Below are 24,950 nucleotides of genomic sequence, written 5' to 3' on the forward strand. Positions count from 1 at the left end.
GAAGTGGAAAAAGGTTTCTACAAAAAGGTATGAGGAGGAGCCACAGTCTCCTGACAGCTTTCTGGTATGTGTACTAATACACTGGAAGTCTGTGAGGTCACTATCAATTTTGCCACAAAGTGACATGTTGAGAAAGAGGAGACATGCTTTACCCAGACCACAGACTGAAGCTGCTGCTGCTGATGATCTGGATTATAGTGATACTTTTTAATAAAACTGGTAAGTGTCCTGGTTTTGTATGTTTTTGATTATAAATAGGTTTCCGTAATGACACAAATGACACAAATAATCTACAGTTCAAAGAAGGTTATTATAAGGGCATCAAAGTTTGACCTTCCATCTCGTAAAGATCTAAAATTCTGAGATTCTTTATGTATCCAGCAACTAAATAAATAAAGTTATTAGTAATTTTTAACAAAAGTCATACACAGATCAAATGTTTTTTATACTGTAAGATAAAATTCGGTTTGGTTTTATAAGTTCTACCAGATTTTTTGTTAAATCACTAATAAATCGGAACTATATAAGATTTTATTAAGGCCACTTTCTGATCCTAAGTTTTATTTCAAATCTAAAATCCAGGCTATTTAATTTCTATTTAATCTGAACTTAAACAAGTTATTTTAAATTTTATTGTTAAGTGTTTAACAATATTAACTTACATTAGAACGATATAGCTGATTTCAGTCCTGGTTATACTGGGAAGTTTAATGGTTATTAAGCACAATGCGTGTAGCTTGCTAATATTTCATTTAAATTTTATTTGATGTTAGCCACAATATTAGCGTTCCACCACGATGAAAACTTTCTAAAGTGCCAGAAAACATTTATACATTTAAAACCAGTGAGTGCACTAAACCTCTACTATTTTTTATTTATATCTATGATATTATAGTTTTAGTAAGTTTAGGTGCATTTGTTCATGTTTCTTTCTTAATTTCTTGATATTAGATTCTACAGAGAACAATGATATCTCTCAGCCTGACCCACTGATCGCTGCTGATGTTGGTGATAATGTGACTCTGCGCTGCTTTACACTGGAAAATGATATCTCTGGATACATCATTTGGTATCAGCAAAAAATCGGACACGAGCCTCGCATAATAGTTTCAGATCAACATGAATACATATATGAAAATGAGTTCAAGCCACCGAAATTCAACATCGAGAAAGAAAAAAGGAACTACCATTTAAAAATCGCTCACGTGGAACCATCAGATGAAGCCATGTATTACTGTGGATATAGAACATTTTTAACGAGGTTTGGAAATGGAACATTTTTAGCAGTCAGAGGTAAGAATTTTTCAATGTATATAGTCAGTTTCATTTATATTTAATTAAAGCCCTGAATCTCAAGATGAGACATAATGTCACAATGTTTTGACTTCAATTTCAACTTAATACCTTATTCTGTATATCCTGTATAATATATTATTCTGACTTGATTAGTTCTTGTTTCAAGATATTATGTTGCTGTTTCAAGATGTTTGACCAAATTTGGATGAATTTATGTGAAGTACCATCATTAGATACTGTAAACGAGCTAAAATGCTGTAAATGAGCTAAATTTCATTACAGCAACGTCTTACTTACTTACAGTCAGGGAAGCAGCATACAAAATGAAAATGATAAGCTGATATCCATAATTAAGTCCAAATTACACTGATTTGTGGAAATATTAAGTCAGAATTAAATCAAACTTAATGTTTAAAGTTCGGGGCTTCTGTATGATATAAATTTTCTTATTAATGAATTCGAGTGTTATATTATTATTCTATTCATACATTTAGATAAACCGTGTGTCCTACAATGCTGATGCGTATCAATATATACTATTATATATATATATATATATATATAATTTTATCAATATATAAATTATATATATATATATATATATATATATATATATATATATATATATATATATATATATATATTAATAATTTTATTATATTCAATTCCATACAATACAGTAAAACATCATGAATTCATCAATGCAGAATTTTTGTCTTAAGTTAATTTCCTTTGTTTTGTTAGAGATAAAAGACTTCCAGGCTTATTTCATCTTTATAAACTCAAACAATAAAGTATTTTGTTGTGATTTCAGTACAGTTTAAACAGCATTCTTATTTGTGTCTATGTACATATACAAACGTGTATTTGAATATTTTATTTATTTTTTAAATTATTATTATTATTATTATTAATAAAATTAATATTATTATTAGTTACGTATCACGGATCTAGAGTGCGATATTGAACTTGGTTCATCTAAGAGAGTCACATATTGTATTTTTGTATTTTTACTTATAGTTTCAAATCTTTATAATCATTGAAATATGAAATGGTGTGATATAATTCATGAACCTTTATTATAAAGTTTCAAACTAAGACTCACTCTGTCTATATCGCACTGACCAGGTAATGAAGATGTAAATGTCACAGTGAGGCAGCATAGAGTGTTAGACCCGGTTCCTGCAGGAGCCTCAGTGACTCTGCAGTGCTCGGTTCTCTCTGAGAGCAGAGCAGCAGAACTCCAAGTGCTCTGGTTCAGAGCTGCTCCACCACAATCCCATCCTCAAATCATTTACACTCATCACAACAGCAGCCATCAGTGTGAGAGCGGCTCTTCTACACACACCTGTGTGTACAACTTCACCAAGAACATCCTCAGCCTCAATGATACTGGAACTTACTACTGCGCTGTGGCCCTGTGTGGGAAGATCGTATTTGGGAACGGGACACAAGTACAGCTGGGTAAGAAGTATTTATTTATTTATTTATTTATTTTATTTATTTGTTTATTCCAGACTACATAACAGTTATTAATCTATAAATTCTGTGCCTTGTACTGGACCATGCAATAAGTTCTCAAATCATTGTTTGCTCACATTTCCGTTTTGAAGAAATGTGTTGGTGTAACATAGAACATCTGAATTCATAGGGAAACAGATTATAATATGAATGTTTATTAGTCAGGGCTGTGTATTAGTCAGGGCTGTGTATTAGAATTTGCTTGTTTTCTGATTTCTTTAACTACTTATGATAAGTTGAAGCTGTAAACGTGTAAAACATTACTAAAATAGTCACATATTGTAGCAGTGTTTATATTGTGATGTTTACTGTGTGACAGTGAGATCTCCGGATCCTGCAGTGATCTTCCTCACTGTAGCTTTGGCAGTGTCTGTGGTTGTGATCTTCGCTTTGATCGTTGCCCTAACCCGTAAAAGGAGCACAGGTGAACAACACAGTGGTAAGTCTGCATTACGACTATTATTGAGGTTATTAGATTATCAGAAATCTGTTATCATTTTAGATTATTTCTATTGTATACTCTGAGATACTAGGTCTCTATCTAATGTCATGAGAAAAGTAACTACAGAGTTACTGTTGATGACTATTTGTCTTATAAAACCACATCCTGGAGTGTTTGTCCTGCTTATACCACAGTAATTGGCAGAATTTTCATTATGTAAGTTACATCAGTTACAACACACACTTACATTGCATTAGCTATAACATTCATTCCCCATTCATTCCCTCCCAAGGATGTTATTACCTTTAATAAAGAAAAAAACTATTTTTTACTTCAAGAGCCCTGACTCTGACTCAACCCCACTGAACACCTTTGGGATGGAACACTGACTGCACCCCAGACCTCCTCACAATCCCAACATCAGTCTGATCTCACTAATGCTTTTGTTGATGTATGAACACAAATCCCCACAGCCATGTTCCAACATCTAGAGAAAAGCCTAGACCCCCCTGCCGTCTCTCCCTGCATGTGTGTGTGTGTGTGTGTGTGTGTGTGAAACGGTTAAATATCATATTTTTCTCAAAAATAAATTAAAAACTAGTCTGTGGTCAAATTTCTGCAATAACACTAATTTTGCTTCGTATTGGCCACCATCACACCAGACTATTGTGGATTTTTTTGTGTAATTATGTTTTACTCCTTACTTCTGGAAAATAGTATTTAAAAGTGTAATAATCGTACTCATAATGCTATGTTTAGTATTAATCTCATTAATTGCAAATATTAATTATTTAAAAAAAAAAAAGACCATTGACAATATATCATTGTGTAGGCTGAACAATTAATCTGCAGGCTCTTTATTGGTACCTAGAATAATGAAGACTTTTAAGAGTTTTTCTTACAAAATCACGCCATTATGAAACAGCTTTTTAGATATTTTAGGATCTAAGATTTTGGGCCTTGCTAGAAAATAACAGATTTGGCTTGAAAAACATATCTTGAATAAAACATTCATGTTCCTTATATATAAAAATAAATAGATGAATGAATTTCTTAAAAGCCTGCCACCAAAAACACACCTTCTCAGAAAAGGTTGTGCAGCTTATTTCCTTTTTTTCCTGTTGTTAAAAAGTTTAAATTCCTATTTAAAGGTTCAGAAAAGTGTGAGGAGGAGCCTCAGTCAGTTATTTACTGCTCTTAGCTTGGTAGTCTAGATGGTATGTGGAACATTCTGTGACATCAGAGTTTCACGTCATAAATCTTTGCCACAGAATGAGATGTGCTCAGTTTGACCTTAACAAAAGGTTTAGCAAGAGAGGAGACATGCTGTACACAGACCTCAGGCTGAGGATGCTGATGCTGATATGGATTACAGTCGTGCTTTATAATAAACTTGGTAAGTGTGGATGGTTTTCATGGTTGTTAATCATGGTATCACATAGGATCACAGACATAAATACACATATTATAACTGATTGATTGTTTTATTGTTATTATTATTTTAAATCTTGCTGATATCTAAGTTAGATGTTTTGTTCTATAACTTTTAACAGCAGATTCTGCACAGACAAACCTCATCAATCAGCCAAACCCAATTATCACTGCCCATGTTGGTGAAAACGTGACTCTGCACTGCTTTCGACTGGGAGAGTGTTACGACTCTGGCTGAAATTAGGTCTAGGAATTTAAAAGTAGTAACACTGAGGTGACCATAAGAAAAAAACCTAAGGTAGAGGGTGGCAAGGGAAACGCAAGACACCAATTAGCACCAACAAAGATTTATTTCTCCTAACGAATATTTACAAATGTATAAGTATGCACAAAAATAATGAAACACTAATACAACCAAGAAAAAAGGGAGAAGGAACTTAAAGTGGTGCTAAAATCAAAGAAAGAAATATAACAAAAACATCCCACTAACTCCTCCCAATTCTCTAACTAAAAAAAAAAGAAAAGGAAAAAGTCTTCAGCGCAAATGCGCCCTGAACTTACGCTACCTAACAAAACAGAAATACAGAATCAGCACACACCACTACCCTAGTGTGTCTAATACAAGATATATCCTGTGTGTGTGTATGTATGGCACGTGCCCTACTAGGCTGTTCCTGGTCTCCCTCTGCTTGTTACCACGCTGTTCCATACATACATCGGCATCAGATGCTAACTGTGAGTTTTTCAATCCACACCAAATCGTGACAGGACTTCAAAGCTCAGCCCCCCCCCCCCAGCTCTCTTTAGCCGCTTTCATTTTTAAAGCTTCCCACGGAAACATGATTGGAGGAGAAAGGGGACGTCATCGTTAGATAAATGATGAGTGACAGCCGCGTATCCAGTAAGAGTCGTTGGTGGGTGGTACCTAAAATCAAAAGGAATTGGAAGAGAAGACAGAACGAAGCAGTGGTTCCACTGTCCGTAACAGAGAAAAAAATACAGAAGCCGTTTATTGGTTTGAGCAAAAAATCAGACATGAGCCTTGGGTAATTGTCAAAGCCAATCATGACCTTACGAAGATGAGTTCAAGCCACCAAAATTCATTATTGAAAAAGAAAAAACAAGTGGGCATTTAAAAATTGTGAATGTGGAATCATCAGATGAAGCCATGTATTATTGTGGCATTTTAAGCTATGTAAAAGAATTTGGAAAAGGAACATTTCTATCAGTGAAAAGTAAGAATTTTAAGGTATACAGATAATTTAATTAGTTTAATTTATTGTTATAGTTGAATATATATTTTTCATTTTATTAAAGTCAACAAATTTATTAATAAGTGGCAGGGTGGCTTAGTGTTTAGCACATTTCATTAGCGGTTTCCTCCCACAGTCCAAAGACTGATTGGAGTCTCTAAATTGCCCGTAGATCATACTTGGGAAAGGGACATGAATACAGATGGGTAAGGATTATGAGGTTTTATCAATAATCCAAAGGACATAATATATATATATATATATATATATATATATATATATATATATATATATATATATATATATATATTTATGTACTTCATATCTATTAATTTGTTTAATAATTTCACTTTTTGTTTATTAGAGCATATTAAATTTTTACAGTTTCTTTCATGTCTACATGTATAGAAGTCTTTATATTGTAAAGACTTGTTTAATGTTTAGCAGTCTATGTAGGGATGCCCAGACACTTCCTCCAACTCTTCTGGGGGGATTCCGAGGTGTTCCTCTTCCCAGTGGGGCATGCCCGGAACACTTTCCCAGGGAGATGTCCAGGAGACATCCAAAACAGATGCCTGAGCCACCACAAGTGGCCCCTTTTGATGTGGAGGAGCTGCGGTTCTACTCTGAGCTCCTCCCAGGTGACAGATCTCCTTACCCTATCTCTACCCCACCCTATGGAGGAAAATCATTTCGGTCACTTGTATCCGGGATCTCGTCCGTTCAGGCATGACCCAAAGCTCATGACCATAGGTGAGTGTAGAAATGTAGGTTGACTAGTAAATCAAGAGCTTCGCCTTTCGGCGAAGACCACATAGACCACTTTACTGCTGCCACTACACCAATCCATCTGTCAATCTCATGCTCCATTCATCCTTCCCTCACTCATGAACAAGACCACAAGATACTTAAACTCCTCCGCTTGAGGGAGGAACACCCCACCAACCTGGAGGGGACAAGCCACCTTTTTCCGGGTAAGAACCATGGCCATGGATTTAGAGGTGCTGATCCTCATCCCAGCTGTTTCAGCTTCAAACTGCCCCAGTGCATGCTGTAGGTCCTGGCTGGAAGGAGCCAACAGGACAACATCATCTGCAAAAATAAGGAATTTCCCCCTGGGAATTAATAAAGTTCTTTGAATCTTGAATCTTGAAAAAGCAGAGATGAAATCCTCTGATCCCCAAACTGGACTCCCTCCAGCCCCTGGCTGTGCCTAGAAATTCTGTCCATAAAAATAATGAACAGACCCGGTGACAAAGGACAGCCCTGCTGGAGTCCAACATGCACTGAGAACAGGTCTGTCTTATGGCGGGCAATGCGATCCAAGCTCCTGCTCCAGTCATACAGAGACCGAACAGCTCTTAACAGAGGGCCACAGACCCCATTCTCCCAGAGTACCTCCCACAGAATGCCATGAGGGATGCGGTCGAATGCTGAAAACACATGTGGACTCCCACGAACCCTCAAGCACCCTGTGGAGGGTATAGAGCTGGTCCAGTGTTCCACGACTAGGACAAAAACCGCATAGTTTCTCCTAAACTAAACTAAAACCGCATAGTTCCTCCTCCGGACTCTCCTCTCCAGTACCCTGGAATAGACTTTGTCTGGGAGACTGAGGAGTGTGATCCTCCTATAGTTGGAACACACCCTCCGATCCCCCTTCCTAAAAAGAGGGACCACCAACCCGGTCGACCAGTCCAGTGGCACTGTACCTTACCGCCACGCTATGTTGCAGAGACATGTCAGTCAAGACAGCCCCACAACATTCAGAGACTTAAGGTACTCAGGGCAAATCTCATCCACCCTGGTGCCTTGCCACTGAGGAGCTGCTGAACTACCTCAGTGACTTCAGCTTGGGTGATGGATGAATCTACCACTGAGTCCTCAGCCTCTGCTTCCTCTACGGAAGGCGTGTCAATGGGATTGAGAAGATGCTCGAAGTATTCCTTCCAATGTCTGACAATATTCCCAGTCGAGGTCAGCAACTCTCCACCTCCACTGTAAACAGTGTTGGCAGAGAACTGCTTGCCCCTTCTGAGGTCCCAAACAGTCTGCCAGAATTTCCAAGAGGCCGACCAATAATCCTTCTCCATGGCCTCACTGAATTTCTCCCAGACCCAAATTTTTCTGCAACCACCCTGGCTGCAGCACACTTGGCCTGAAGGTATGCAACAGCTGCCTCCGGGGTCAAATGAGCCAACCACGCTAGATAGGACATCTTCAGCTTGACTGCATACCTTACTTCCAGTGTCCACCACTGGATTCAGGGACTGCCGTGACGACAGGCACCAGAGCCCTTATGGCCACAGCTCTGGATAGCTGCATTAACAATGGAGGAGGAGAACATGGGCCACTCAGACTCAATGTCCCCAACCTCCCTTGGAAGCTGGTTGAAATTGTTCTGGAGGTGGGAGTTGAAGACCCCCCTAACAGAGGCAAGATGTTCACAACAGACCCCCAACTCACCAGGTGAGAATCGGTTGACAGCTCAGCCCCTCTCTTCACCCAAGTTTCCAAGACATATGACCAAAAGTCAGATGACACGACCACAAGGTTGATCATTGACCTCTGGCCTAGGGTGTCCTGGTACCATGTTTACTGATGGGCACCCTTATGCTTGAACATGGTGTTCATTATGGACAAACCATGACTAGCACAGAAGTCCAACAACAGAACACCACTCAAGTTCAAATCAGGGGTTGGGGGGGTACATTCCTCCCAATCACGCCCTTCCAGGTATCACTGTTTTTGCCCACATGGGCATTGAAGTCCCCCAGTAAAACATTGGAGTCCCCAGTCGGAGCAACTTCCAGCACCCCTCTCAGGGTCTCCAAGAAGGTCAGGTACTCCACACTGCTGTTCGGCCCATAAGCCGAAAAACAACAGTGAGACACCTATTCCCGGCAGGGAAACAAACCTCTCATTTACAGAGGAAAACTCCAACACATGGCGGCTGAGCTGGGGGGCTAAAAGCAAGCCCACCCCAGACCCACCGCCTCTCACCATGGGGCACTCCACAGTAGTAGAGGGTCCAACTTCTCTCAAGGATTTGGGTTCCAGAGCCCATGCTGTGCATGGAGGCAAGCCCGACTATCTCTAACCAGTACCGCTCAACCTCCCCCACCAGCTCAGGCTCCTTCCCCCCCAGTGAGGTGACATTCCATGTCTCAAGAGCCAGATACTCCTTATAGGCAAAGACTCGGCCACCAGGCACTCGCCTGCGCACCCCAACCCCAGGCCTGGCTCCAGGGTGGGGTCCCGGTAACGCCAATTTTCTTACTCATGAGGGGATTTGAACTACTCTTAGTCTGACTTTAATGTCCAAAAAAAGAAGTTAATCTGTTTTATCAATTATATTATAGCAGCTTATAAAAACAAGCCCTCCTAAACATGGGTGTTTTTTTGTTTGTTTGTTTTTTAAAAAAAAGGGTTTTTTTTCTTTAATTAAGTTAATGATACCTTCTAAAAATAACAACTAACAAATTAACTGCAGATGAAAAGTCTCACCATGCAGATTCCATTAAAAAAAATGTCAATTTTCTTCTCTACAGTGAGATTAAAACCAGGTTCTGTGACAGACAAGACTCTCAATCAGGTAAATATTCAGGATATGTAAATGCATGATGTTTTCCATTAATAAGCAATTAGGTTTTGCAATAAAAGTCAAAATTCAGATATCAAATATGTCATTTGTAATCTCAGATCTGTTCCTACAGGACTGTGACACTGTGGAGGTGAATTACGCTGCCATATGTTTCAATGAGAGGAGAGCCAAAAGAGGAAGAGTCAAGAAACAAACTCAAGATATCATATATTCTGATGTACGAGGTCTTTCAGTAACTTAGATTTGATCTCTAAACTGATTCAGTGTCATTATTTCTGTTATCAGATTTAATTATTACTGTAGAAATATCATTTTATAATGACTGTACAGGCGTGTAATCTGACATAGTATGTAAGGAATAAAACACATGGTGTTGAAGTGCTGAAGTATGATGCAGCCTGATAGTAAAAGATCAGACATTTGGGGTCACACAGGTGACAAATGAAGCAGTATGAGGTAACTGTCAAGAAAAATGCATCCATTAATACATTTTATTGTCTGGTGGTGACACGATGATGTGATTTACACAATAATAGCTGCATTTTAATAAAGAAATATAATTGCACATTTTTTTCAATCTTAAGAAAAAAATTATTTTATCTATCTAATTGTCATTTTTCTTTGCTCACAATTTTGCTTTCAAATGAGCAACACTGAAGGAGACAACGTTGATCATTAAATTAGCAAATACACAAAATTTTGGTTAATCAGTCTCCAGTTAATAATTTACTTTCCATCTATACTTAGTGTAACCAGGTTGTACCTTATCAGTCAATATTACATTATTACTGAAAATAAAGAAAAAGAATGGGGCAGTTTTCTTCTTACCATTATCTACAGGAAATTTGCATATGATATGATGAATAATCCTCCATGACAAAACGAGGGCACAGATGCACACAACTCTTAAAATTCTTAGATGTCATACCTGTTTCTGTAGACAGACAATCGACACACATACAATAGAGCGCTTCCTGAAGGCAAAAAAAGCTGGAGTGATGTGACGTAGATGCCCTTTTATGGACATGCTGGCACGTATTCCTCAGTCAAGTGTCCTATCTGAGCTTCAGACACAACTTCCTTGACAAAGCATTCCCATAGCATCAGTCATGACACAGCGTTGAGTTCCCTCGAAAGGGAACATGATATTTTAAGCTGGAGTTACTGTTACAAACATAATGTATCTCTACTACTAATGAACTATGTACATTTCCTATAATCGCTCACATTATATTAGCTATAAATGGTCATTCCCTTACCAGACTCTTTTGAAAAAAAAATGTAGCTTGTCCTATTGAGAAACCACAAAGCTTAACGTCGTCAGTCATGAAGATTTTCACAGGTTGAAAGCTTTATCTCTGAATGTTCCAAAGTGCTGACACTCGAGAAAAATCTTACCATATCAACACTGAGATTTTTCTTTGTGAAATAACAACTTTTTTTTTTTTTTTAGATTTGGATTATGTTAAGTCTCTGCCATACGAGTCCCTCTACTGTCAGAGCTTCTGTTATAGAGAAGAAATCAACCAATCAGAATCGAGTATTACTATTCAGCAATGAAAAATATCCGGAAAAGACTTAGCACACATTTCTGCTTTCTGTAGTACATTTTAGCACAGTATAATTAGTTAAGTAAAAAGCAAAGGAGGTTTTTAGGTTGACTTTTCCACATAATTTTATTTTAGCCCAATTTAGTTCTATTTACACTATTTTGTCATATATAAGATTGTTTTTCCTAAACTACATTAAAATACAATTTTTTACAAAGATAAAAGGCAAAGGCAAAAGGTTCTGTGTAAAGTAACAACACGTCTACTTGAATTTTTTTTTTTTTTTTTTTACATTTTTTTTTCTTTTTCCACCACGGTCTCTTCAAACAAGTTCTAAAAATAGAAACGTACAATTGAATGGAAATGTACATGTGACTTATTTCAGCGAATCAGATGAAAGTCTACAGTATAAACTAGCTCATCATTCAATTTTTTTTCTAACAACTCACTCCAAGCATCACTTCACCTCTGAGCATGACTCCAGTCTGGACAATTATTTTATTTCTCAACACAATACGTAAGTTTTATAGACTTTTTTTAAACAGTCTATAGATACTCTTCTGATTCCTATAGACACGTGATTCCTACTAACTGTTTGAAATTTCATCCTGTGTTTATGTTTCTTATTGTATTATATCTAATTGAATATTTTTCAGCTCCAGCTCAAACTGTGGAATTTTCCAGACCATCATTTCTCTCAGTGACGTCTGGAGAACGTGTTACTCTTAACTGCCCATTTGGAGACATTCGTAAGACTGATAGTGTTGTTTGGTACAAACAAATCTTTGGAGAAATGCCTCAGAAAGTGGGAGAAAAATTATTGTATAAGGATATTAACATGTCTCCTGAGTTCAAGACTTCAGGATATAAAATGGAGATGACTGATCATGGCATGTCTCTGACAATTTCCAGTATAAAAAAAGAATATAGAGGATTTTACTACTGTGGAAGATTTATGTTGGAGAATGTTACACTATCAAATGGAACTTTCTTGGAGGTAGCAGGTAATTAAATAATTAAATATGTTTGTAGAAAAGTTTAAATATATATTAAACTCACTGATTCTGGAATTTTTATAAAATTAGCTGTTTTGTGAACCTACAAATTAAAGAGCAGTTCGAATCAGGCAAAGAAAAATTGTTATTTTGTGATTGGCGCAGATGTATTAGTTAACAAGAAGTACTGCTTTTAGAAATTGCAATCACAATCTTTAAAAATGCTGGATGGACAGACCCTGATATATAATAACTTGATACCAAAATTAGGGTTGGTAGAAAAAAAAACTTTTTTACTGTACATTATTATGCTTTTAGGTAGAAATCATATCAAATTAAATAAGTACATTTATTTCAAATGGTAAGAAATCAGACTCAGTTTCGGTAAGTTAAACCGTATTCAAGTTTAATTAAAGTGGACAGCCTGTGTATTAGCACAGATGTAGACATTGATACCAGAATTCATCATCTCTGACTCCTGTGTTAATCCTTACAGATTTTCAATCATTTCTCGACTTTTCTTAAACACATTTTCTGCATGTTTGCTTTTTACATGTACTACATGTGGAGAAAGTAAAAATGTTTGCTCTTGTCCAAAACACTTATTAGTACAAGCTGATAAAGTGACCCATGATCTTACACTATCTATATCACACTGACCAGGTAATGAAGATGTAAATGTCACAGTGAGGCAGCATAGAGTGTTAGACCCGGTTCCTGCAGGAGCCTCAGTGACTCTGCAGTGCTCGGTTCTCTCTGAGAGCAGAGCAGCAGAACTCCAGGTGCTCTGGTTCAGAGCTGCTCCACCACAATCCCATCCTCAAATCATTTACACTCATCACAACAGCAGCCATCAGTGTGAGAGCGGCTCTTCTACACACACCTGTGTGTACACCTTCACCAAGAACATCCTCAGCCTCAATGATACTGGAACTTACTACTGCGCTGTGGCCCTGTGTGGGAAGATCATATTTGGAAATGGGACACAAGTACAGCTGGAGAACTTTTCAGAATATGGTCAGTAAAAAAAAAAAAAAAAAATTTCAAGTCACTTGTAATTTTTCTCTTTAGCTGTTTATTTTTAAATTGTTGACATGATCAGTTGTTATAAATACGTAAATCATTGCTTAGAGCATTGATCATTTTTATTCCTACATTAATAACCATTGTATCATTTGTTCTGTACATATTCATTGTTATGATATTTGCTCTACTTCAGTAAGAACTTTGAGTCCTGCAGTGATCTACCTCACAGTAGCTGTGGCTGTGTGTGTGGTTGTGATCTTCACTCAAGCTTTCATAATCTATAAAATAAGAAATTCTGACCAATCCACAGGTGAGTTCATAAGATTCAGAACTGTAAATAATTTATCAAAGTATATTGATTTTTCCCTCTACCTCAATTTTCTGGAATATTTTGTGTAGATTCATGACACACTGTATAATCCAAATTAAGTTCCCATAAAAGTGAAGAGAGTGAATACTTACTGTAGTTACTGCAGTTATAATAGTTACTGTACCAGGTTGTTGTTTTTTTTTCTTTTTTTTTTGCACGCTTAAATTATGTATAATTTTATCCGGACACTAACAAAAGTATCCAGCCCTAAATTTTGGTGCCCCGATCAAGCATTAAAAGTTTTTCCATTATTGTAGCAACTAATGATGCTGATATAAAAACTGCTCATACCAGTAGCTGATAAACTGTTATTTATTTAGAATAAATATTTGAATGATGTGATGTGAAATGTTAACAAAGTGATTATTTTATACTTCCATGGACACTGTGAATATTACAAGGTAGTACTAAAAGACGTGTAAAACATATCGCAAAAACAACAAAGGATGAAAATTGTATGGAATGTTTTAAGGAAGAAGAAGATAATTTTATTATAAGGAATATTAATTAAGATTTTTTGTTGTTGTTGTTGATTTCCTTACAGTGATGTTACCTTGTGGTTGATAACTTGCTTTAACAACTGTTGAAAATCTTTCTGAAAAATTGTACTTTTCATAAATCTGATTCTTTCCCCTTTAATGTTTAAGGCAAGTCTAATTTACTTCAATCATTAAAATAAAAGTTAACAGTTAAAATGAAAATTTGAAAAAGTTACTATTTAATCCTTAAATTTACTCAGTTAAGCTAAATCAAATCTAGTCCATAATCAAGAGTTAGAACAGAGTGAGTCTTGAGCATAGGAGGGAAGAAGGCCATAACAGTCTGCAGAGATGACAACAATAAGATATGAGACTCATATGACAGCATGAGGGTGCAAAACCCCCGGATGTAAAATTAGAAGTAAAATTCATATACATTATACAAACATTATGCAGAAGTACGGTATAGGCAGACATACGGGTATAGGCCCGTAAGCTGTGTATAAAAAAAGAACCATTCTAGTGACTGGTAATAACTAAAACAAGTGAGGAACACACCAAAATACCGCATTTACTGTATAAAGATAGTGAGTGACAGTCAAGCACCGATGTGGTGAAACTAGGGCCTGATACATGATAGTGCATGAAGTAAAAACTGACAGAAAATAGCATGATAGTGTGAATGAGAGAGCCATAGCATAACAAGAAGGAGAGCAAATAAGTTTAAACAACTAAGTCACAAGTGACTAAGAAAATAAGGATAGCATCCTTTCCTTAAAGAATGGTGAAAATTGTGGCAACCACAATTAGCCTCACAAAAACAAGTGCACAGGTATATGGAATATTATATTGTAAGTTACTGTAGAAGTGTAATAAGAATAAATGTTTTTTGGTTTTAAATGAGTTTCTGAAGGTATATTTCTGAAGGTATATATATAGTTTCAGCAACTAGTAACACTTGTTAAATTAAAACCATAACACCTAGGCCTTGTACAGGCCTGCAGATAGCATGTCACATGATTTTCAGCTATAGATGAAGGTTAAAGAAAGGGGGGGTTGTTTTTGATAGGTGGAAAAATGAGTTACCATCAAAACAATCCCAAAATAGATGAAACCAGTAAGGTTGGGTAACTGGGCCAGAATGTATATATACTGGGGGATTTGTGCAGGGGGGTCGCACTTGACCACGTCGGGCCTGACGCTGTGTATTAGAGTGCCATTTGGTGCTATTTTTGTTAAGTTTTAACAAAAGTGCTAGTTTTGTTTTGATAAAAATAAGCCGGTTGCTTGTTCTCATCCAAGCCTGAGGAAAATTTCTTTATTTTGTTAAATTATTAATTTTATTATTGAAGTTTTTTAAGAATTTGGTAATAATAGGTAATTGGAGAAGACTTCAGAACCACCCTATATATCCACTCAGAGGGGGACTCTGAGTTCTGACACAACACATCCTAGGCTGCATTATAATTATTATAATTATTATACAGTATATTGCTTCAATCAGACAGTTATTGTCTACTGTATATGCTCAATACATAGGGTACAGTATTAGTACCCTATGTAGTATAGTAAGTAAATTGTAATATAACCATATAAACTAACAAAATATGTTTTGTCTTTTTGATTTGACTCAAATAAAAACCTGTTGGAAATCATTAATTAACATAAACGTTGGAATTTGGAATTTTTGGGGCTTTCACTTCATCAATATCAGTGAAAATTGGTCAAAAAATTATAATTTATTGAACACCCAAATCTAACAAATAGTGGAATTAGTGATTAAATATTACCAAAGAAAGCACATATATATTTGATATTTATGAATATGCATGTTTTTTTGTCAACAGTGAGACATCAACAAAATTCAATGGTAGAGAAAACACCCAATCAGGTAAATAATCACAATGACGAAGAATTCACTTTAATGATTTAGAAAGCTTTTGTTTGTTCATTCTTATGTTCATTCTTTCAGGGACACGGTGCAGCGGAGCTGAATTACTCTGCGTTACATTTTAATAAAAAATCCAAAAGAGTGACAAGGAAGAGAGACCAAGCTGCAAACTGTGTTTATTCTGAAGTGTTGTGTACAACTTAGAGTACTATTAATGTCTGTCACACATCTTTGGTCCAGTTTCTTGTGTTTCTTACTAAAGCAGTGTTAAAGTTTTGCTTGTAATCAGATGTGTTTCTGTGACACAGTACACTTGATGTGAAAAAAAAGAGTTAAAAATGAGTTTGCTCTGGGTAATCAGTAAGAAAACATTTATTTAAGTGTAAGTTCATTGTGACATTCTTATTTCATGGGTTATTTCATAAATCTGGATTGTATCTTAATAAATTTTATCCATCCATTTGTGTTCAGGATTTCCTGAACCGAAAGGTGTTTCTCGTTTGTACATATAAGAATTTAAATTCTAGCATTTTAAACTCGTTACCTCAAAAAGTGAAAAAGCAAGAAGCTTTTCTTTTTTAAAGCTGCCTTTAACAGATTTCATTCCAAATGCTACACAGACAGTTTAACTGCTGGTATCTGATTACAAACTGCATTGTTTAGGGTTTCATTGCAGCACCCATAGTAGCTATACAACAACTTCAAAGCCTAGCAAACACTGTTTCTTGCTATAGGCAGGCCCCCTGTGGTGTGAAAAGAGTAGAAACTGTGAAACGTTTGATAATCTTAATGCTAATGACAATATACGTGAAACTTGAATATAGAAGTAAATTGTGACATAACTATCATAATATAATAAAGATAACTAGCCAGACTTGCTAAACCTAAGCCAGAAAAAGTATAAAGGTCTATTTTATATCTTTAATAGTCGAAAGGTGTCAAGTTGAAACATTTGTCTCTTCCACACTTTACCACTCCATCAGAATCATTCATGCACTGCTGGGACTTCCTCACAGGCCTGGTACAATGGGAACAGAAGTGGTACCTCTTCCACAACAGGTAACTATGTGAGTCAACATGAAGTACACTTGATTGGGGAGGTGACAATTAGGGCCAATGGGCTGAAGTTCCTGATGAATCTCCAATAATACTTTGTGTGAACCCAAGGAAGCACTGACATTTGTGTGATTTTGCATGGTACTCATGTTACCTTGCATCATGTTATCATATTCTTGCTATATACAGTATGGCTAAACCATATATAATCATCACTTAGTCATTGTGCCTCACTACTGTAGTGACGATGTTGCCTGTCTTCCACTTATCCTTTTCTGGATGCACAAGATAATGTTAGAACTCCACAAGTCATGTTTGGTGAGGACTTGGTCTCCATACAATAGTTCCATTGTTGTCTATACCAAAGGCAAGGGATAGTCAAATTTCTTAGTCACTTGGTTCAATATAGTAATCAATATATGGCACCAATACTCTGTCCATTTTGTCTATCAAAGAGGCTAACAGCTTAGGGTCAAACTAGCCCATGTCTAAGTTCTTCTGGATGTACTCCTTCACAGCAGCAGACATCTTAATGCAAATAATGTAGGATCAAGGGTGTAGGAGCAGGAGCCCCTGGCAACAAGTTGAAAGTATAAACCCACTGCATGTTTAGTGGAAATTTGGTGGCACATTGCGTACAAGATGATGGTACTCTGTGGACATACCCTCCAGTTCCTTTGCTATAACATTTTTACTGCATGTTATGCCCCACCCAAATATGCTATATTTTGCTTTCTAGTGCTTTACTTAAAAACAAAATTATTAATCTGAATCTATGATATTTTTTTATTCGATTTTAACTAACGTTTTAGTTGAACATCTTTTCCCTTTTAATTTAATAATCACTTCCAGTAGCAGGTGATGGTGCACCATTAAGAAATAAAGGTTGTAGAAGTTGCATGGAATAGCTTCACACACACTAAGCTTATTATGTTTGGTGCATGAAATTTATTTAATAGTCTACAATGGCAAAATTTAAAAGTTTTAAAAAAAAAAATGCATGATATAGTATTGTATGCATTCACTTATAGTGAGAATAAGTCAATAAATACGTGATAAATAAGTAACTAAACTGCACAAATTTATATATATAAATTATTATATCTCTGTTTCTGAAAGAATTCATCTTTCCTGTTTGGGTAATGTAAAATATGTTTGAAACGTGATTCAAAAGCTTTAGATTAATGTTTTAGAGAAAGGTTTGATAAATCTTTAATGAAATGGCATCTATATGTCTTCAGCAAAAGTAAATCATACAAATGAGGCCACAAAAAAAACAACAGTTAAAAAATAGTGAATGTTTTGTTGCAATTCAATTTGAATCATTTTAATCTCATTGAAAAAATCAATCCTATAATTAAGAAATATACCACTTGTTATGAAGCATTTACATTATATTTTATAGCTTTGTTCACATCGGAGTACACACACAGGGTATCCAGTGAAGTATCCTTTCTTCCAGCTTTGGCTTTCTTCTTAGAGAATTGTAAAGCTGCATAATTCAGTGTTTCCGTTTCAGATTCCTGGAAAAACAACAACAATAATAATAATAATAATAATAATAAATTCCAGCCCAAAGAATTAAGAACACAATATGGGTAACTGCAACACCGTACATTCAAAGTACACACAACAAGAACATCATTAAAATAAAAGTTTGGGATTATTGTGTAAAACTGAATAACCTGACTATACAAATTATATAGTGAGCTTAATATCATCATGTGAACTTAATATCATCAATAGTGTATGAATGTAGCAGCATTTCACATACATAACAGGTAAAAAAAAATATTAGCCAGACTCATGCACTAAAGGAGACATAACTACAGAAAAATATAATTACCCTTACAGTATACTGTATAATGGTATAAAATCAATCCTATATGTTCATGCACACGTACCTGCCTCATTTCCACACAGTTTTCTGTAGAAGCATTTACTACAAATACAGGAACACACCTATTAGTCTTTTTTGACAGAAATACAGTTAAATGTCTTTTGTTTTGTTTTGTTTTTTAATCAAATGGCAAAAGTACTTACATCTACAATTGTCATTTATTATTCTCCTCAGTATGTAATAAGTGAGACAGAAAATCAGAAGTGCGCACAAACCCAAAGCCGTTCCCAAACCGAACACTGTCCAATGTAGAGATCTGTTCATTTCTGATACTGTTATTTTACCAAATTATATTTATATTAGTACAAAATTTTTCTAGGCAAATAATTCTTATAAATTAATGGTAATTGCTTAATATTGTATTATGAGGCATCTTACCTGTTTTGTCTTGTGTGTTCATGTTAGTGTCGTTAGCAGTGGTTGGTTCACACACCACTGAATTATCACTCACAGCTGGTTTAGATGTTTCTGATTCTATAGTAAAATTCTCACCTATAAACATTTATCATGAATCATGTATTAAAATTCTGTGTCTCTGTTGTTGAAGAAAACACAGTTGGCATTTAACTATTTCATTATTATTTTTTATTGCAGGTTGAACATGGTAAACGGTAATCAGACAAATGTCACTAAATTAAACCAGCAGCTTAATCATTTTTTAATGGAAATCCTACCTTTAATCTTTAAATAAGTTCCATCTGCAAACACAAGGTTGGGTCTCGTCACTGCACAGTAGTACATGGCTTCATCAGACTGAATGACGCTTAAAATTATCATTTTGCAGCAGTTTGAAGAACGTTCTATCCAATACCGAGACTTTTGGAATCCAGTGTGAAACACTGCTCCACCACTTTTAAATACTGATACTATAATCTGAGGTTTTTTTCTGTATGTTTGCTTAAACCAGACCATCAACCCAACTTCTTTATCTATAATACAACATCGTAGAATAGCCGAGTCTCTGATATTCACACTGAGCTCTTTATCAGGCTGATAAACTGATGGGTCAGTGGATTGTGCAGTAACCCAGCGTCTACCAGGTTGGACTGAATCTAAAAATACAAATACATTAATGAGGTAATTAATGTAATTCGGATAACTTTACTATAAAAATAATAGAAAGGACTTCTGCATACAGAGTAATCATTTCCATAAACCTTTAAAAATAAATCAAATAAGATGGGAATAATTTGCTTAACATACTTACATATGGTGCTGAAGATCAAAATTAAAATCCATAAATCAGTCATTTTTCATTTCTCATAAAATGTTAAGTGTATGTTTGTTATTTATCAACAGAATATGAATGTGCATGAAGCATGGTTTGAATTTATATTCATACTGCAGGCAGTCTGTACTGAACACGCCCAGAATATGATGTGATTGGTTGTAATAATAAAACAAAAAAGACAAGATATTCACATGGTCTTCTGATCTGCCTTCATCTACACCACATATTTCCATATATGGGTTTTGCACTTGAGATTATGTGTGTAGTGAAGTTATGACAGAATGGAAAATGTGGGTTACTTTTAACCTGACATGGGCCTACACTCAGATGGTGTTGTTTATTTTAACTGTCCTTTGAATTCATCCTGTTTATCTGTCTGATACATAGATACCAACGTATTATGGAGTAATGCATGCTAGTTTATTTGAAAATAAACTAATAGTAGCATAACCAAAATGTAGATTATATATTAAATCACAGATTGTGGCCCCTCCTTGGACCCCCTCCCTCAGACGCCTAAAATATACTTCAAGACATCATCATGTGTGGACCATGTCACCAAGCACCATCTGAACAAATTACTCAAACACATTTGGTGCATTTATCAAAACACAATATCACTCTTAGTATTCGCAAAACCCAGTGGCTGTAGAGAAGACAATCTTAAACTCATCCTTTTCCCAAATGTTCTGCCGTATGCTTATTCAATCTATAATGGCAATAGATGGCCTCAGACCCATGACCTTTCATGTTTACAGTTACAGTTATGTCTGCCTGAGACCCTCTGGGTGTACCCTTCCATGGCAGAAGTCTGTTTTTTGGACATAAGTTAGATGATGAGTGTAGGAGGAGTTGTTTCTACACTTACAACAACACAAAAAGTGGTTTTCATGGTGATGCCATAAAAAAAACCTTCCCCAAAGAACCTTTTAGTAAAGGGTTGTTTAAAGAACCCAATTTTTCTTAGTGCCACAAAGGACATTTTTACAGACTAAAAAACTTTTTTCCACTACAAAGAACCTTTTGCACAATGAAAACTTTCTATGGATGTTATAGGTACTTCACAGAATGCTTCATTGAGGAAGTTGTGTCTGAAGCACACCAATTTAAAGGCTCGGATAGGACACGTGACAAAGGGATTACGTGCCAATATGGTAAGTCCATATAAGGGTATCTACATCACATTAGTACTGTAATGCTCATAGCGGTGGTTCGAGGACTCAAAAAACTCAGTGATAACACCAGAAGTGAAAAGCAGCCTGAACACAGGAGACAGAGGTTAGTGGAGGATTTTGGAATGTGGCTGAGACTCTCTCAAACAAATGATACTCACTCACCAGTTTCTTGGAGAATGAACCCAGAAACGGTATTGACAGCAGTTTGGGGCTGAGAACCGGAGAGTGAGAGCTGAGGGAATCCAAGATGGTGAACAGATGAGGACACCCAAAATGGCAGACAGGAGAGATAAGTAAACTGATGGCTAGGGTAACAGATAGGCAGGCAGAATACAGGAAGACAGATTTGGGCAGGCAGACAGGCAGACAGAATCCAGGTCTAATAATATGGGCAGGGGTCAGAACCAGGTATCAGACAGAACAGGCTTTCAGATAATAAACAGGGTCCAAGGCTTAATCCAGGAACCGTTCCAGAGTCAAATCAGGTTGTACTCATGGCTGGCAGAGATCAGGCAGAAGATAGATCAGAAATATAGCAGGATTCAGAAGCTCACAAGATAACAGGTCAGGTTCAGGTAGTTGGAAGGTGTTGGCTCTCAGGCACAAAACACAATCTGGCAGAGAAACAGGCCCAGAGTAGCTGCTTATATAGGACACAGCAAAGGCTGATTCCATGGGCTCAAAGGGAGCTTCTAGCAGCCCCTCTAGGACCACAGAGAGGTCCCAGGATGGAAGCCATGGTCTGCAAGATGGCCTCAGCCACCTGGCACTGCACAGAACACAAGAGACCAGATGGTGCCAAACAAAGGAGGCACCGAGGACAAGTTCATGGTTCACGGCAATGGTGGCCACATACACTTTTAAAGTAGATGGGGACAGGCCCTGAAAAAGGCAAGGCTGCAAGAACTCCAGCACTGTACTGACTGGGTAATGATCTGGGTCCTGACTGCGCTGACTGCACAAGAGGCAAAAAAGCCTCCACTTCACAGCATACAGCTTTCTAGTGAAAGGACCCCTAGCATTCAACAGAGTCTTCACTACCTCCAGTGAGAGGCCTGAGTCTAGGAACTGGTTCCCCTCAGGGGCCAGACCCAGAGCTTCCACATCAGAGAGGAACTCTTTCCTGACAGGAATCTCCTAAAGAGCACCATCTAGAAGGGAGACAAGGTCTGTGAACCAAACTCAAGTGGGCCAGTGAGGAGTCACTAAAAGAAGGTGGACTCAACTGTGGCACACTCTGGCTAGGACTTCTGTGAGGAGAGCAACTGGGGGAAAGGTGTACAGGCATAGCCTCAGCTACATCTGTACCAAAGCATCCAGGCTCAGAGGGGCTGGGAGAGAAAGGGATTACCACAGAGGACAGTGGGTCGACTCCTTGGAGGCAAACAGACACATTTCTGCACAGCCGAAAATCTGCCAGATGCTCCCCACCACCTGTGGAGGGAGACACCACTCCCTGGGCCTCAGCACCTGCCTCAACAGGAAGTCTGCCCATGTATGTGCCCTTGTACGAAAATCGCTCTCAGCAAAAGAAACCTGGTCTCTGCCCCAAACAAAATCTGCTGCGCCAATCTGAACAGAGGGCACGAATGCCCTAATGATTAATAAAAGAAACTACTATAGTGCTGTCTGTGTGCACCAACACATAGTAGCCCCTGAGGTGAGGGAGAAAGTTTTTGAATGCTAGAAACATGGCCCTCATCTCCAGGCAATTTATTTGCCATGAGAGATGAGGGCCCTCCTAGAGACCCTGGGCAAAAGCAAGGTGTCTGTCGAAAGAGTCTTGCGATGATGACCCAAGGTCAGAAACCGAGGTTTTTTTCACATGAGTACAAAGCCCATGGCGCATAACCCTTCTGGCACTGAGGGGATGCCTGTGGGCATGAAAGCCCGCACCCCTGAACCCGAGATGGGACCACCATGAGGCCTCAGCCACAGAGAGGCTTTGGTCTAGTCAAATAGCTTTCACTGCTGACAGTATGGAAGCCACTTGAGCAGGATACAGACATGCCTGCATCATGGTGGAATCCCAAGAAGGTGGTTCTTTGAGAAGGAAGTTTGGGCCTATATGGGCAAGCACAGCATGTCGATGACTGGACCAGGATGAGCTAGTTGTCCACATAATTCAGTACACGGATGCCCTGAAGATGGCGACAGGGCTAGACGAAAAGGAAGAATACAATACTGGTATGCTTCACCCTTGAAGACAAACCTGAGGAACTTCCTGTGTTCTGGCAGAATACCTACATAAAAATAGGCATCTTTGAGGTCTATCATCACAAAACAGTCCTTAGACCTAATTTGGGACACAATAAGTGAACATCTTTAGTGCACAGTTCAGAGCCTGCAGGTCCAAAATTAGATGCAGATTGGATGCAGCTCCCTGTCTTTCTTAGGAATGACAAAATACCGGCTATAAAACCTGAGTCTCAATCTGGTATGAGAACATGTTCTATGGCCTCTTTCCTCAGAAGTGAGAGAAGGTTCTCTTGGAAGAACATGGTTTAGTGTTTGCCAACAACAGTGCACAACACTCCCTAAAACAGAGGAGGATGGGTGGCAAACTGGATCCTGTACACTTTTTCTATGATATCTACTGTAGGACTCACTGAGAGACACCTGGCAGTTTCCATGCTGCAGGGTTGTCTAAAAGAGGTGTCAACGTCATGCTGAACTCCCTGGTGCCCTGAAACACTGACTTTGGCAGGCGCAGACCCGGGCAGGAACAGGGAGTGAGGGCGGACCCTATTGACCCCAGAGATGCCAGAGATGGCGGAGGTAGAGGAAACCGTCCTAGGAAGGATGCTTCTAGGAACCCTAGCCCATCAGGATTCCTTTTTGGCCCGCCTGGCAGAGATGACAGACCTAAGGTCCTGTCTCTCCTGATGGGCCTGGGCCTGAGCATGCTGGCTGGCCTCCCTAGACTTTGACTGGGGGCATGGGCCCCCACACTAGCCCTTCTTGTTGCTCTGAGTAAGCTGGGGGGGCAGGCGCAGCTGGAAGATGGCCCAGGACACTCACTGCAGCAAAGGATAAATTCCCTGTTCTGCCACCTCAACCTGTGAACCCCATGATCTAAGCTCCCATGCCACTTCAGTGGACCTGAGCCACAGAAGCAGAAGCGCAGAAGCTTGGCCGGAAAATACATCCAAGCGGGATCAGAGCGGAAACCTCTTGCAATGCACACAGCCGGCTCCCTCATGCTCTTCTCCCAAACAAACAATGCAAAAAGCATGTGTGTCATCCTCCGTGATAAAACAGGGGCACAGATGCACACACCTCTTAAAATTCTTACTCACCATAATATCTCTTTTTTTCTCTTAGTCTTTTAAATATCTTCTTTTTTCCTAGTCTAGACAGACAGAACAAACAATTGACACACATAAACAGAGCGCTTCCTGAAGCCAAAGAAGCTAGAGTAATATGATGTAGATGCCCTTATATGGACTTATTGGTGCGTATTCCCTTTACCACGTGTCCTATCTGAGCCTTTAAATTGGCGTGTGTGCACACAGGGCTTCAGACACAAATTCCTCAATGAAGCGTTCCCATAGTGTCATTCATGACACAGCATTGAGGTCCCTCAAAAGGAAACTAAAGCTTCTATCCATACGTCTCTTCTGCCTACTAGCATCTGTTGAGTGGTACTGCAGCATGTGAGCCACAACCAACAGACTCTCTAACAGTTTCTTCTTCACCCACCACCACCACTTATTTTTAAATGCTTTTT

At 37.9% G+C, this 24,950-nt stretch overlaps 3 protein-coding genes across 4 annotated transcripts; 2 read left to right on the top strand and 1 right to left on the bottom strand.

The window, feature by feature from the left end:
- Positions 1-102: 102 nt before the first annotated feature.
- On the top strand, positions 103-10,407 carry LOC131357738 (uncharacterized). 2 transcript variants are annotated; one of them, XM_058396999.1, is made up of 6 exons: positions 103-219; positions 952-1,293; positions 2,425-2,760; positions 3,137-3,256; positions 9,495-9,538; positions 9,660-10,407. In XM_058396999.1, the coding sequence occupies exons 1-6, from the start codon at positions 144-146 to the stop codon at positions 9,786-9,788; spliced, it is 1,047 nt and encodes a 348-aa protein (XP_058252982.1). In that variant the 5' UTR covers positions 103-143; the 3' UTR covers positions 9,789-10,407. The 2 variants fall into 2 exon arrangements, with proteins under 2 accessions (XP_058252982.1, XP_058252983.1); XM_058397000.1 differs by lacking the exons at positions 9,495-9,538; positions 9,660-10,407 and adding an exon at positions 4,531-5,962.
- A 1,146-nt stretch (positions 10,408-11,553) lies between these two features.
- LOC131357741 (uncharacterized) lies at positions 11,554-16,206 on the top strand. Its single transcript, XM_058397003.1, has 6 exons — positions 11,554-11,614; positions 11,754-12,101; positions 12,756-13,109; positions 13,312-13,428; positions 15,815-15,858; positions 15,940-16,206. The coding sequence occupies exons 1-6, from the start codon at positions 11,572-11,574 to the stop codon at positions 16,060-16,062; spliced, it is 1,029 nt and encodes a 342-aa protein (XP_058252986.1). The 5' UTR covers positions 11,554-11,571; the 3' UTR covers positions 16,063-16,206.
- A 1,818-nt stretch (positions 16,207-18,024) lies between these two features.
- LOC131357746 (uncharacterized) lies at positions 18,025-20,105 on the bottom strand. Its single transcript, XM_058397011.1, has 6 exons — positions 20,022-20,105; positions 19,489-19,866; positions 19,193-19,306; positions 18,958-19,086; positions 18,819-18,856; positions 18,025-18,437 (listed from the first exon to the last, which is right to left on the bottom strand). Exons 1-6 carry the CDS (start codon positions 20,062-20,064, stop codon positions 18,291-18,293), a joined length of 849 nt encoding a protein of 282 aa, XP_058252994.1. The 5' UTR covers positions 20,065-20,105; the 3' UTR covers positions 18,025-18,290.
- Between the last annotated feature and the right edge of the window lie 4,845 nt (positions 20,106-24,950).

The sequence above is a fragment of the Hemibagrus wyckioides genome, linkage group LG08 (genome assembly GCF_019097595.1).
Source record: "Hemibagrus wyckioides isolate EC202008001 linkage group LG08, SWU_Hwy_1.0, whole genome shotgun sequence".
Taxonomy (NCBI): domain Eukaryota; kingdom Metazoa; phylum Chordata; class Actinopteri; order Siluriformes; family Bagridae; genus Hemibagrus; species Hemibagrus wyckioides.

What these genes read in the sequence shown, in the direction of transcription:
- LOC131357738 (XM_058396999.1), top strand. Translation starts at nt 144, where the DNA reads ATGCTTTACCCAGACCACAGACTGAAGCTGCTGCTGCTGATGATCTGG. An exon ending in GATACTTTTTAATAAAACTG is followed by an intron (nt 220 to 951) that starts GTAAGTGTCCTG and finishes TCTTGATATTAG; the next exon opens with ATTCTACAGAGAACAATGAT. An exon ending in CAGACAAGACTCTCAATCAG is followed by an intron (nt 9,539 to 9,659) that starts GTAAATATTCAG and finishes CTGTTCCTACAG; the next exon opens with GACTGTGACACTGTGGAGGT.
- LOC131357741 (XM_058397003.1), top strand. Translation starts at nt 11,572, where the DNA reads ATGACTCCAGTCTGGACAATTATTTTATTTCTCAACACAATAC. An exon ending in TTTATTTCTCAACACAATAC is followed by an intron (nt 11,615 to 11,753) that starts GTAAGTTTTATA and finishes AATATTTTTCAG; the next exon opens with CTCCAGCTCAAACTGTGGAA. An exon ending in GGAGAACTTTTCAGAATATG is followed by an intron (nt 13,110 to 13,311) that starts GTCAGTAAAAAA and finishes GCTCTACTTCAG; the next exon opens with TAAGAACTTTGAGTCCTGCA.
- LOC131357746 (XM_058397011.1), bottom strand. Translation starts at nt 20,064, where the DNA reads ATGACTGATTTATGGATTTTAATTTTGATCTTCAGCACCATAT. An exon ending in AACTTATTTAAAGATTAAAG is followed by an intron (nt 19,307 to 19,488) that starts GTAGGATTTCCA and finishes AAATGTTTATAG; the next exon opens with GTGAGAATTTTACTATAGAA. An exon ending in ACTGTGTGGAAATGAGGCAG is followed by an intron (nt 18,438 to 18,818) that starts GTACGTGTGCAT and finishes TTGTTTTTCCAG; the next exon opens with GAATCTGAAACGGAAACACT.